Source organism: Poromitra crassiceps (genome assembly GCF_964638095.1).
Source record: "Poromitra crassiceps genome assembly, chromosome: 21".
NCBI lineage: Eukaryota > Metazoa > Chordata > Actinopteri > Beryciformes > Melamphaidae > Poromitra > Poromitra crassiceps.
This window is the reverse complement of record NC_139638.1, coordinates 16,103,213-16,118,445: the sequence shown is the minus strand read 5'-3', so window position 1 is coordinate 16,118,445 and position 15,233 is coordinate 16,103,213. Positions and strand designations below refer to the sequence as shown.

Genomic DNA, 15,233 nt, shown 5'->3' with positions numbered 1-15,233 from the left:
TTGCTGAGGGCTGAACGGCGCCAGCGCGAAACATTTTGGGCATTTGAAGCCAGGTTTAGAGGAATAACTCATTTTAAATTAACAGTTGTGATGTCATTATTCAGTCTTAACCACCAATATTTGATCCTTTTCTCACTCACTCCTATGTCTCTCCCTCTTCAGTGCTTGAAATTAACTTTTTTGACCACCTGCCAATATGGCTGCTAGATTTTAAAGTTACCAGCCAATTCGAATTTCCACTAGCCGAAATGTTTTTCTTGAAATAAACCAGAATATGAGTGGGTTATTTTAAGCTTAAGTATCAGTAAGTGGCCCGGGATTCTCAAAGCCTGTGTTGAGGGTCACACAAGAACAAAAATGCACTCTTGAAGCTAAATAAATCCAAAACCAACAAGTTAATTATTAAAATTTCTACTTCAATGTAGAACAGTCATTTCTTACACATGAGATTACTTTTAGCCTTTTAGTCATAAATATTATTGAAATATATTCCATATTCCAGACTGAAATGCTATAACAGAAGAGTATTGGCCAGAATGACATGAACATTTGGACACTTATTCAGCGGGTATCTTGCATGTTGCGTTCAGGTGCACTGTAAAAAAAAAAAAAAAAAAAAAAATTTTTTTTTTTTTTTTTTTTTGTGCAATTCCATCGCGGGCCACACAGGGGGCGCCCGCGGGCCGCATACGGCCCGCGGGCCGTATGTTGCCCATGTATGGGCTAGATACTGTGTGTGTGTGTGTGTGTGTGTGTGTGTGTGTGTGTGTGTGTGTGTGTGTGTGTGTGTGTGTGAGAGAGAGAGAGTGTGTGTGCATGGGCATGTGTACGAGTGCATACACAGCAATTAATCTATGACCTTTATTGACCTAACAGTGACATGCATTTGATTTCAGTAATAATTGTCACAACAGAGGCAAATAAGATAGTGTAGCTATTTACAAGCAGAGATTCAACAGAAAAGTTGGGAGAAAAGTACTGATTCAACGTAATCAAGTAAAAGTTGTAGGGAAGTTTGTGTGCTTGCCTTGTGTGAAGTGTGAAGTGTGCTGGATCTTAGGTAAGGGCTCACGGGCAGTGATCCACAGTGAACCACAGATCTCTTTCAGGCTAATTTATTGGAATATCAGGCAGAAGCAGTATACAGACTGAGTGGCATAGAGGTTGCAGAAAGGGAACAGGAAAATACATATAACAGAACAACACCTTTTATACCCCCCCCCCCCCCCCCCCACATTCGAGGTGTGACATCGTTGGTGATGTCACAACGTCCAGGGAGGTATGACATCATCGGTGACCTCATAAAGTCACGTCTGCCATCACAGTCAGCCTAGACCGTCTGACATCGCTGGTGACCTCACAGGGGAAACTGACATCGCCGATGACCTCACGAGGTGAACGCTGACATCATCATCGGTGATGTCACGGCGGTGTCATCATCATTACGTCGTTGGCGCCTTGGTTCGTGGGCGTCAATTGCCTCAAGAACAGGCCTGATGGTGGGCCATTACGGAGCATTTTCTACAAAAGTAAAAAATTACAGGCTCTGAAATGTAATCAAGTATAGAAGTAAAAAAAAGTATTTCTCCCGGCTGTTTCTGTGCAAACCTAACTGAACCTCACCTCGATAAACAGAATTTCTGGGGTGGCGACTCTGGAGACGATGAACCGAGTACACACGGACACACTCCAAGTAACGCTCTCCAAGTAGTAGGATTGGCTACAGGTGGTGTCATGCTGATGGTATATAATCTCTGCTCCTGGAGTTGTTTGAAACAGTCACTGAAGAACTAAATCTATAAATGAAAATAAATAAACTGACAGTCCTTCAAGTCAGTTTTGGTGGAGCACAAAGTCCTTCATCACTTGTGTTAGTGGTAGGGAGTGGACTTGGTTCAGGCGATGTGTGCCCAGCACTTGGCGGATCCGGATCCGACACACGTGGGCCAGACTGCGAGGACATCTCTTGGCCTCCAGAAAGACCCTGAGAGCCTCAGGATCCGCCCTCTCCTCCAGCTCTGCCTGCTCTCTGGTCACCAGGGCCGGGTCAGCGCCGTGGTCCAGCAGCAGCTGGACGACGGCCATGTTGCACCTTTTAAGCAGCAATATGTCCAGCAGGTGAGAAGCCATGTCACGGGTCAGAACGCCAGCGGACTGGAGCAGCAGGTGGAAGCAGTCCAGGTGGTTGCGTTCAGCACTGATGCCGAGAGGGGTGTCCCGGGTGTGTGAGCCGTGTTTTTTTCTGTTAGGGTCGGCCCCGGCTTCCAGGAGGATCTGGACACAGTCCAGGTGACCCAGGTGCCACACGGCAGAGTAGAGAGGCGTCCAGTTATAACCATCAGCTAGGTCTACCTGTGCTCCCTGTGTGATCAGGTAGTCCACACAGGCAGCATGACCCCTCCAGGCTGCGAGCACCAGAGGGGTCCTCCCCCACCCAGGAAGACCCTGCTCATTGATCTGCCTTCTGAAGTGGTCTTGCTGCAGCAGGCTCCTCAGTGTGTCCAGGTCTCCTTCACAGAGGGCTTTATAGAACTGCGTGTCACCACGACCTGCTTTAACAGCCATTCCTTCAGATGTGTCACTGTACCACACTGACTTGTATGCTGTGCGAGCAGCGGATTCTTCTCCTTGCGTCTTCCACCACTTACTGTGACGTGGTGGGACAAGAGTTCCAAGCCAACCCCAGAGTTGTGTCTGCTGAACACTGAATTTAATTTGCCTACTGTAATGTTCATCTACTTGAATGATGAAACGTTATCTTATCCACAGCTAGCTTCTGCTAGTTCTTTGTTCACATGCTCTCTCGTTCAGCGTAACACTTCCTGTACCACAGTCTCTACAGATCTCTAGTGATTCACTGAGCCCCCTATGGTCAACATGGGTATCACACTTATACTGGATATCATCATACCTCCTGTTTGGAGTTTGTTGTGGTTGTCACCAGCGATATCCATTATAAACCGGGAAGGCAGCGTTTTGCCTTCAAAATAAAATAATAACATATAGATTTTATGATTTGATACAGTCGCGATGTGATGAGATACGGGTTACCAGCCACACTTCTGGACATATTGATAATCTGAACATTTATAATGCATATAGTTCGTTGTGTTGCAAGTAACAACTGTCAATGGTAACAACACAATTTCTTCCACGGGGATCATGATTTAAATCGAATCTGAATCTAAATGGACATTTTCAAGGTAGTAGACATCCCTTCAAGTTGTATGTTGATATAGGCTGTTTTTTAATCAACTGTATTTTTGCCCAGCGGCCCCAAGTGCTACCTTTCTTATGCGTATTAGGTCTGTGTGTGAAGATCTAATAATGTTCCTGAAATGAAAACGACGTGTTTTATTTTGAAGGTGTGACCGGAAGTAATGTGTTTTTTTGCCACTCAGTGCAATTGACAAATGGAAAGCACTTCGAACTGTTTTGGGCGGTGCAAATTATGCTTTTGGTTTTTTTCCAATGAAAACCTGACATGCCCTTGGGAATTGCTTCGTTAGTCCGCTTCGACCATTATCTATGTATTGTTTAATCTATAGCGGGCTATAAAATATATCTGGTACGTCGCTGTTAGCACTTAGCCAACATCCCACTGAAGGTGAAACCACTGTCCAAGGTTTGTATCAATATCACAGAAGCATGGGACTTGCTGTCAGTTAGCTCACTAGGCTAATTTGGCTATGATCAACAACATTGAGCTATTAGCTCAATAGCTGCTAAGTTAACTGCTAAGTTGGCCACAAGCACTGAATCATAGCCTTATGTATTGTTACTACATTACCAAACTTTAAAGCTAGCTGGTTACAAAAAACGGCATGTTAACTAACTGTTACTGTTAGATAGTTTTAACATCTAGTGACGTACAGTCAGCAAGGGTGCAGTGAGTGAAATATTGCCAATACATATGACTGGGTCAGGTGTTGTTGAAGCCATCGGCTATTAATAGGGGTTTATAGCAGTTACAGGCCTACTACCTAACGTTACTGTACCAGTAAGCAGGTGTGCTAAATCTGTGTTGTTTCTGTGTTAAAGCCAACAGCAATCACTTCACCATGGGCTTCCTGTTGTCTAAATCCATGGACGCAAACTTGAAGAAGCAGCAGGAGTTCATGCTTCACAATGCACGGCTGCAGGTGAGAGGAGCTACCCGCTGATCCACTGTGCCGCTGTCTTTCTTTCTCTCTGGAACACTGTGTGAAAGACAGACAGAGAGAGAGAGAGAGACACTCCTGTCAACGTGTCCATTCAGACACCAGATGCTTTATTGCAATCATTATTTTTCATTTTATTTTTTCATTTAAACTAACAAAAGGTTGTGTGTGTTTTTTTTTCTTCCATTTTGCTGCCAATGTGTGATGATGTATTTGTGCCTGTAAGGTGCTGGGCAGCAGGTGGGATGTGATGACTCTCATAACAACAATGTCATTATCTGAACTAAACATACGCCCAAAAGGTCTATTGTCTTGTTTTTCGCCCGTTTATTTGGCCCTCTCCTCTGGCTGCTGTAAATGTGCTATATGATGACTAATATCGTTTAGATGGCCGAGGTTTGCCAATCGAGTTTCATAAAGCCCCGTCTTGGGGTCATAATGGTGACTCACAGGTGAACATGTGTGGATTTCTCTAGTGGATCTGCATCTTCTCTGCTTAGATAATATACACTTAGGCTATACACTATACACTTATGCTGTACTATACACTATACACTTACTATACTACAGGGCCGGTTCCAGAACAAGATGACTAGGGATGCATCCTAGATAGGAAGGGGTGCACATGCACGGGCCGCCCGAAAAATTTGACATGTTATTTTACTAAAAATAATGCATTTTACCATCATTTCAAGTAGAATGATACCAGCCAAGCAAGAATATTTCAAGTGTTTCAAGTGCTTTACTGAAATATTTGGACCATATAATGATAATACAATTATCTCAACCTTAAAAGGTTACATATACTGTAGGTGCCAAAAAAAAAAAAACACTCTTTTCAACTGAGCATGCAGACAATTAAAATAAGGGTGCAATGCGTGCTTTTGCACCCCTGTAAAACCGGGCCTGCTATACTATATGCTTATGCTGTACACTTATGCTATACACTTTTAAGCAGCCCACGGATTGTCTCTCAAAATATACTATATGTGGCCCTCCACACACAGTATTGATTTATCAAGCAAGTTCACTTTGCGTTTTTTTCCGACCACGTAACGATGACGGCACCTGAATGTTTTCAGACGATAAACAAAATCCTTGGATTAGAATTGTATTGTATGTGATTTTTTTTTGTATACCATATGGTGCGAGAAGACGGCTGGCCCCCCGGTATGATGATCGATTGATCATGTATCTATAGATATGATCTATAGATACATGATCTATTCTAATCTGGCCCCCATCATCATCATCATCAGTATATAAATGGGAGCTAGGGCTCTGTCTGTTTGTTTCTCCGTTTCTCTGTCCCACTGTGATTGTCCCACTGTGATGTCATAAATCCCACTGTGACATACGTGATGTCATACATCCCACTGTGACATAAAATAACATTACAATAGCGCAGATTGTAATTTTATTATATAAATAAATAAATAAAATCCAGATCATCTTGGCTCAACAATACAAACTCATTTAGCACAAAATATTCAGCATTGCTTGGGGTCAAACATAATTTGTCTGCAAGTGGAAATCGATTTATGCAGCTATACTTTTCTTTGGCAACATTCAAACTGTAATTGGACACCTTAATGAGTAAGACTGACCCTGGCAATTTACAGGATATCACACACACACACACACACACACATTAAGATGTCAGACATGCTGCTGCCCCGCCCCCCCCCCCACACACACACACACATTAAGATGTCAGACATGATGATTGCTTTGCCGTGTTTGCAAGTCACATGACTCACAGAAAATGACCACTCTCTTGATTTTGGACTCGAAGCCATCAAGCATTTTTAATTGACACATGTTTTTTTTATTCAATTCATATTTAAGATTAGGTAGCATATTGGCTACTAATAACAGGTGTGTGCTTTCTTCCCGTCGTACTAGAGGGGGTTGGTGTATAAAGTAGGAGGTGGTGAGCAGCAAACCGCTGCTCCTTAGGCATTTCAATTCTTTTTTTTCAGATGTTATGGCCCCCTGCCATCACACTCTATTCACCTTATGTAGCCCCGCCCACTTGACCCAGTTGTGTTGCGACTTCCTGTTCAAAACGCCGCCTGTGTGACCTGCTCAGTCTAGTCTGGCAGTGCAGTGCCGTAGATCATATCTATGTCGCTGGAAGCTTGATGACGTCGACGGCGGCGGGTCTGACTAACGTGAGACGATGATGCTCAGTCTGAGTCACTGGCTGCTCTCACACCTGACAGCCCCTCAGCAGTGTCGGCCACAGTTGAACACAATGAACACAGGATACAGTATAATGTCACAGGAAGTGTCAACACAATAGGAAGTCATTGGCTGAGCCCTGCGTTGGAACATAAGGTGAATAGCCCATGCAAAACAAAAAAGCGAAAAAGCATTTATACATGGAAATCACTATTACACAGTAGGGATGTTCATTTTGAAAAATTTCCATAATCGAAAATCGGGAAAATTAACGATGAATTATCGATTATCGATAGCGTAATAATAATGATATATATATTATATATTTTTTTTTTTACTCTGGTCTGGTAATAACGTTGCGCGTTCTCGGCCAGCTATAATGGCGATGCCGCTGTGTAGTAAGAATATCAGACACTAGCGCTGTGGCCAGGTAAACAAACATGTTACATGTCAGGTTACATGATGTAAGGCAATCGGCGTCTTCCAGCTTAGCTGACAGCACAAGAGTCAAATCAACAGGCCTGAGCCTCTCTGAGGTCCGCAGACCGCTGGGTGCGTTTGTTTGTGTCCCCGGCGCATGCCGGTGTGAATTCCCCATGTTTAAAACAGTTTTGTTGGCACAAAGGCCCGTGCCCAGCCAGAAAACTAGAGACTATATGAAGCTCCACCTCACGTTAGTCGGCTGTGCAATGGAGTGGGGCGAGGAGGAATGAATTCCACCCAAACCTAGTCCGCGCAACAAAAAAAATTAACAATAATCGATCCAAATTCCACATGATCGATTCAATTCCTTAACGATCAATTATCGATTTTCGATAATTGATGAACATCCCTATTACACAGGCAGCTACAGGAGTCGTACTGAGTTGAATGTCAATTACCGGTAGTAGTTTTGTAAAGGTCTGACATTCAAAGTAACAATTAGAGTGGAAACTAAAATGTACCAAAGAGGGCCAAGTATAGACAAGAGTTATTTAGCCGTCTTGTAGTCATTGGGTCTGGAGAAGTGGTGATTGCTCTTCATAGTCATTTAATACCCACTCTTAAGCACTATAATGAAGGAGCCTGCTTGATCACCCCGATCACCTACACACACTCAACCCTGTAGCGTTTACATTAGCCTAGGTGCTTTGTGATGGTGCAAGGGACAACTGAGAAGATGCCAGAGAAAATGGGAGATACCATTTATGATTATGGGCGGGGGAGAAAGGTTTGGAGAAAATTGACAACAATTTATTTAAGCCCAGGCTTCAGCATAGCCAATTGGCAGAAAATGAATGTAATTTTTCAACAGACCCACTGTAATTTTGCCAGATAAATATACGTATGTAAAAATGGACCAACTTTGAATATCCTGCATAATGCAGACTGTGACGATCATGTGACGACCCATAGAGAATTTGCTGTGGAAGTCCATATTTGGACACACACGTCATATTGCTTCAACTTACTCAATGCCTTTGACTGGTGTTAATTCTTGGGATACGCCCATCAATTGGTATAAATTATTATGCTATCTCGTTCCGGTGGTCTTGGGGTTTTTTTCCCCCGTGTTTAGTGGGCTACCTGTGCTCAATGATTTCAGCTCGCCAATTATCTGGCATTTTTGTCTATTCTCACAGGAATAGACAAAGGTCACACAGGGCGCTCATTACCCCATGTCGTCACACCTCCGTCTGTAACTGTTCTCAACAGATTTAACAACATCCAGTTTCTTCTTATGCATGAAAACTGCTCCAATTTCAACAGCATTTTATTATTATTTGTATTATTATATTTTTTTCTTCTTCATTTTTTTACTTAACTTGTGGTTGCTTGATCCAATAATGTCATGGTTTTGTTCTCGCTCGCATGTCAATATCTGTAACCTCTGTGGAAATGTTACCAGGTTGTGAGGATGATGAGGATGATGATGATGATGATGATGGCAAATTGCCAGAGCTGAATGGCCACAATTGTGACTGGAGGGCATCTGATCCCTGAGGTCATTATTTCTGGATGGAGACGGCGTCACGCGTTCACTCCCACGACAACGCTTTTCCAGGGATTTGGATGTGTGGACCATTTTCTTTTTGCCTTATGGTCACAGAAGCATTTCTAACCTTTAGGCTCCTGCCATTCCCCACAGTTGCTATTCAGTCAAGTTAGGCCTAATTGCTTATTAAGTCATCTATTGTTTATATATTTAATTCATATGTGGTATGTATGGGGGTTTGCTATTATGGGCCGTTACTATGTGCACAGGCACGTACACTGCCAACATTGTGGTCTTTTTGAATATGTCAAGTGGATTTTTGTTCACTTGTCTTAATAATAATAATAATAATAATAATAAATTAAATTTATATAGCACATTTTAAAATCCAAGGACTTCACCAGGTGCTTTACAGATGCATGATGAAGCAATCAAGCAAGCTAAATAAATAAAATAAAAACAGCTACTAAAAGAATAAAAAGATAAAAGGGTAAAAACATAATGCATGTCTTGAATGCATTTATTTTGTTTGTCTTTAGGTAATCATCCTAATTGGGAATTGTCTTTTAAGCGGACCATAAAAATAGTAATTTTACAGTGTGATGCAAGTCTTTATTAGCTATTTGGTGATATGAGCTATTATTAACTTTTACAGGTCATATTCAGCCATGAATGCAGCAGATAGAAAGAACGTTCATATCAATGAGGAGCGAGAAGAGAAATCAAATTCATATTTCTCCTGCACGCTATAATTTGTCATCCATTTATGCATACTTGAATGTCACTTTAGCCTTTTCTCTCTCGTCTTTGACACATTGACTTTTCCACAATAATAGCTTTTTACACCAGAATGTCACTCATTCATCTCAATAGCTGCTATACTGGAAGTGTGTGTGTGTGTGTGTGTGTGTGTGTGTGTGTGTGTGTGTGTGTGTGTGTGTGTGTGTGTGTGTGTGTGTGTGTGTGTACGTGTGTGTGTACATGTAGGCATGAGTGTCTGTGAAACAGGAAATGGAGGAAACAATAACCCCCTTCTCATTGTGGATTCATTGAGTGTCTCTGGGGAGGTTTTCTGTCGGCACCTCTGACACTTTATTTGCCCCTCACTGTCTGCCTGTCTCTCTCTCTGGCTGCCTGTCTCTCTCTCTGGCTGCCTGTCTCTCTCTCTGGCTGCCTGTCTCTGTCTCTCTCTCTGGCTGCCTGTCTCTGTCTCTCTCTCTGGCTGCCTGTCTCTGTCTCTCTCTCTCTGGCTGCCTGTCTCTGTCTCTCTCTCTGGCTGCCTGTCTCTGTCTCTCTCTCTCTGGCTGCCTGTCTGTCTCTCTCTCTGGCTGCCTGTCTCTGTCTCTGGCTGCCTGTCTGTCTCTCTCTCTCTGGCGCCTGTCTCTGGCTGCCTGTCTCTCTCTCTGGCTGCCTGTCTCTCTCTCTGGCTGCCTGTCTCTGTCTCTCTCTCTGGCTGCCTGTCTCTGTCTCTCTCTCTGGCTGCCTGTCTCTGTCTCTCTCTCTCTGGCTGCCTGTCTCTGTCTCTCTCTCTGGCTGCCTGTCTCTGTCTCTCTCTCTCTGGCTGCCTGTCTCTGTCTCTCTCTCTGGCTGCCTGTCTCTGTCTCTGGCTGCCTGTCTGTCTCTCTCTCTCTCTGGCGCCTGTCTCTGGCTGCCTGTCTCTCTCTCTGGCTGCCTGTCTCTGTCTCTCTCTCTCTCTGTCTGTCTCTGTCCACTGTGAGGAACTGATATCGATTCATCAATCCTAATATCAGTCTTTTAATATAATGCTGTGGATGCCTGAAGCTTTAACCCCGCGTGGTTTGGTTCTTAGCACAACGAGATCTCGTAAACATTTGTAAACATGTGGCTGTAGCTCAGGAGGTAGAGCGGGTCGTCCACTGATCACTTTGGATAAGAGAGGTCGGTGGTTCGATTCCCGGCTCCTCCAGTCTGCATGTCGAAGTGTCCTTGGGCAAGATACTAAACCCCAAATTGCTCCTGATGGTGTGCCAGCACCCTGCGTGGTAACCTGCCGCCATCGGTGTGTGAATGGGTGAATGTACCTACTGACTGTAAAGCGCTTTGGATAAAAGCGCTATATAAATGCAGGCCATTTAAACAATGTTTTTAATAATGCACCAGGTTAGAGGGTTCATTGTACAATTAATTTACAACATTAGTTCTTTGATCATCTCTTTCATTTCATATCCAAGCAAATTTGGTATTGTAACGGAAATATCGAATCGTATCGTACTGAATCGGAAATCGAATCGAATTGGGACCTTGTGTATCGGATCGAAATCATACCCAGCCCTATTCTCCATCTGTCTGTGGGTGTCTGTCAGTGTTCGCAGGGTCCTGGGGGGATAGGTATCCGGTGGTGTAGCAGGGTCCTGGGGGGATAGGTATCCGGTGGTGTAGCAGGGTCCTGGGTGGATAGGTATCCACCGGTGGTGTAGCAGGGTCCTGGGTGGATAGGTATCCAGTGTAGCAGGGTGCTGGGTGGATAGGTATACGGTGGTGTAGCAGGGTCCTGGGTGGATAGGTATCCGGTGGTGTAGCAGGGTCCTGGGTGGATAGGTATCCGGTGGTGTAGCAGGGTCCTGGGTGGATAGTAGGGGTGGGGGAAAAAATCGATTCACCTAAGTATCGCGATTTTTAATGTCACGATTTTTTGGATCGATCTTTTATTCCAGAATCGATAATCGCAAAAAAAAAAAAAAAAAAAATTTTTTTTTGGTGCTTGCAGTCAGGCCACTCACTGAACAGCAGGCCAGGCGCCGCCTACTGGTTTACTAGTGGTTTTATTACTTTAAGTCCGGGAGCCAAAGGCTGTTTTTTTGATGAACCTTGTTTCGTCGGATAAAGTTTTTTTCTCTGCTGATTCTTGTAGTTTGGGGGTACCTATTCAAAATACAGGAGGGTGCCCGGTGAGCACCCTTGAGCATTTTTAGATATTAACCCCTTAAGTGCCAAAATCCCCTTAAAAATAGGGATTTATGAGATTCCATGCAAAATCCTCAAATCAAATTTGCTTTCTCCAATGTTTATTCATAAAGGAGCAACGAGGTCATGTATAATGTAGCCTATTTGATTCACGCACCCATGTGCCCCCCCCCCCCCGACCCCCAATAAAAACATGCAATTAGCAGAGGACTTTTAGTCTGATAAATCAATCCTAGGTGTTGAAGCAGTGCAGGTTTGCGCAAGTCAGACCCTTCTCCCACACTCCCCTCTCTCTGGCACGGTGTGTGTGCATGCGTGTGCGCGTGTGTGTGCGTGCATGTACGTGTATGTGCATGTTTCACCGGCTTTGAGCCGCGGCATTTTCTGTCTCCACTCTCAATTCCTTGTACAGCCGAGGGGAGGGCTCTAGGTGCACTGTTGAAATCCTGTGCACACATCTTGGCAGGGGAGTTTCTAGGGAGTGGCCAGGGGTGGAACTGCCCACCCCTTAAATCTAATTTGGCCACCCCAAAATCCTGAGGGTGCTGGCCAACAATACTGTCTTTCAGAGGCTGTAGCGGGCTAATATTTAAGCTAGAGTGACGTTAGGCTAAATTTTGGCGAGGGAAAACCTTTCTACATCCTTCCTAAATGCCGCAATCAGTGCCACCCTTGCTTGAGTCTGTGCCCCACCTGGGCCACCCCACTCAAAATGGCTGGGACACTGCATCTCGGCTCAGACACATCTCGCCTCAAACAGACACACATGTCACTTATAGATGTGGCTGCGCTGCTTAAAGCGTCTTGGGGGTATGCACGCATTGATGAGTTTTGTTGGGGCTTTATGTTCACTGATGGCTGATAGTGGGCTCTCTGGAGTTCCGGTAAGACATTTCCAGAAAGCAGATGACCTGATGAGAGCCTTATGGATCAGATTGTGAGTCAGACCAGAACAGCCAAACTTTGGGTTTAGGTCTTGATTGATTGATTGATAACTTTATTGATACAATAATAGCAGAATTGTACAAGACAACACAACAAAACATATTGATCAAAAGGAATAAAACACAATAAAGCCCAAGGGCTTGTTTCCATTGTGGTCCTTATGTGTGGGACAAGAGGAGTGAATATGTATGCAGGTAAGAGCGCGTGTGTGCGCGGGCAACAACAACACAAACAGATGAGAACATTTTACACACAACCATACATTCACTGAATGCTTAGACCTTGAGTGAATGGTTATTTAGATACCTAACAAAAATGCATCAATCAATAAATAATAAGATAGAGACCAGCTCATATAATAAAACAGGAACCTACCTAGGGTTTAAAAACTGCGACTATACAGGGGACATAAGAAAAGAAAAGTTTCAGCATCATTGGTGAAACCAATGATGCTGATGCTGATGTCATACATCTGGGCTGAACATGAGGGTGACTGGCTTCTCCATCTGACCACATTCCAGAAGATGCTTACCTACTACTTTGCAGCTGGCCATGTCAATCATGTCTGGTATGGCCTCTACTATCTTCGTTCCATGGAGAAGCTTCCTCCACAAAGGGATTTTCTCCAGGGGCAGCATGTGATGTGACACATTAGTGGAATATGGAATGGCCTGTGGATCAACCAGTTCATAACTACTTTCATGGGGTACGGCCACAGTGATGGAGGGATCATTGGAATAACCATGAAGCCAGAGGCACTGAAGATCTGGGCTCTGAGCCACCACATATGCTGCAAGATTGAGTCAGACATGAAGGAGATGGAAGATGATGAGACAGATACTACAAAGGTTCATCTCTATCACAAGGTGGAGGCTAAAGCCATGGGTTAAGCAGTTGCCAAAGTCAAGGAGAGGACTGGACTTTGTCAGAAACTGGAAACCTGCCTCCATTGGATCCCAACAAACATCCAGGGGCAAAAGCACCGTGAACATCAAGATCACCAACACCAGTGACAGTGCCGTAATGATTGGGGAGGCAATGTTAGAAGATTTTGAGAAGACCTGGCCAGAGGGATTTTACAACACCATCTCAAACAAAGTAAAGACAATGACAACAACCAAATCAATCCAAGTTGACAATTTATGACCTAAATGCCATCGATTCAAGGGTAATCACACTGTTGTCTACTGAGGATGAGGACGGAATGCAAATTTGTAAATCCAAGTCTACACTGAAGAAGTCATTCCAAGTCAAAATCTCCAGGAGGAATGCCAGTGATGGATCAGCCCTTCTTTGGACATCCACTGGCCAGCTGATGGCACCATAGCCGATTTCATCAAAAATGATAAGACATGGCTGAATTCATACCTATCAGACAGTGATGTGTACCTCATCTTTGGCAGCTACTCTGATTACAGAATTGTATCAAGTCCATCACCCGAGATGTCACAGAGACAGGGGTCAGCTAGAAACACCATCTCTTAGCTCTTATGTGAGGAACTGACCCAGGAAGGATCAGCTTTTCCATCTACAGAGGACAAGCAAACACAAGTTGGTGGTGACAGGGGAGGAGCCATGCCCCATTGAGATCAGGTTGGAAGAAAGAAGGAGCCAATATGATATAGAAAAATCAACAGGAAGTAAATGACACATCATTGTCCAAAAGGTCCTGATGTGTGCTGGAGAAGCCCAACAAATCTCAGTGGTTTCTGATGACACAGATGTGTTCATCCTACTCCTTCACCATTACCAGCAGGAAGGACTGGATGTACACCACACATCATGGAATCGCCCCACAAGGAAAGGGCAATAGTGGACATCAAGTCAACACTGGCCAAGCATTCACAAATTGTGAAGAACCTTTTACCAGCCCATGCCATAATTGGGATGTGACACTGTAGCGTCTTACTATGGGTTGGGAAAAGGCTCTGTCATCATTGTCAAAGTCCTCAAAACTGTACAAACTATCTGCCATTAGCAATGTGGGTGCACCGTTCCAGCAGGTCCCCGACCAAGCCACTGCCTTCATCTCAGCCTGTTCTGGTATAAATGAGAGCACAGACATGTCACACACAAGGCTACTTGTCTGGGAGGAAAAGAATGGGAAAGGACACATGTCTGCTCCAAACTTAGCTGCTCTACCACCAGCGAATGAAGCATTCATTGAGAATGTTAAGAGGGCCCACTTTCAAGCAATATATTGAAATATCAATGTAAATCTGCCACTAGCATTGAACACTGAGAATTTTGATGGAAAAAAAGACACATGCAACAGGTCACTGAGCCCAACCACTCTACCGGAAGATTGCAAACTTGTCCCAGACTACATTTTGGAGATGATCAGCTGTGGCTGCAAAACCCTTTTAACTCCAATAAGTGCAACTGTGGAGTGCCTGGTTTGCCATGCACAATGTTCTGTGCATGTTTCAGGGTAGGACGCTCAAGATCCAAATAGGCTTAACTACCATCAGCAGCAAAATGTGCCCTTCACACCTCCCAATGTGTATCATCTACTCTGAATCTCTACATGCCAATGAGCAAAGGCTCAATGGATGTTCTCATCCAGCACAACCCCTATAGTCATAAACAGTCGGTTTTGCTGGCACGGCCTAAAAGGGTTAATATTATTTAATGTGGCATGAGATACATTGTACATGACCTCCTTTATGAATAGACATTGGAGAAAACAAATTGGATGCATTTGATTTGAGTATTTTGCATGAAATCCCATAAATCCCTAATTTTCTGGAATTTTGGCAATTAAGGGGTTAATATCTGAAAATGCTCAAGGGTACTCACCGGGCACCCTCCTGTATTTTGAATAGATACCCCCAAACTACAAGAATCAGCAGAGAAAAAAACTTTATCCGACGAAGCGAGGTTCAACCCCACGGCTCCCGGACTATTAGTCTGAAGTAATAATTACACTTCAGGGTTAAAGTGGGTGCATCTCATTGTAAAATTGGACTTCAAACGGCCCAAATCTGGCTTCAAACGGCCCAAATTGGGCTTCAAATGGCCCAAAATTTCACGCGTGTCGGCCC

The 15,233-nt window shown here is 44.0% G+C and overlaps 1 protein-coding gene across 1 annotated transcript in view; it reads left to right on the top strand.

Annotated features, from left to right (window-relative positions):
• The first annotated feature begins 3,435 nt into the window (after positions 1-3,435).
• plgrkt (plasminogen receptor, C-terminal lysine transmembrane protein) overlaps positions 3,436-15,233 on the top strand; it is an 18,451-nt gene continuing 6,653 nt past the window's right edge. The window contains exons 1-2 of the mRNA XM_083657489.1: positions 3,436-3,625; positions 4,042-4,142. Of these exons, the coding sequence (XP_083513615.1) occupies positions 4,062-4,142 (81 nt within the window). The 5' untranslated portion in view covers positions 3,436-3,625; positions 4,042-4,061. The remainder of the gene's footprint in view (positions 3,626-4,041; positions 4,143-15,233) is intronic.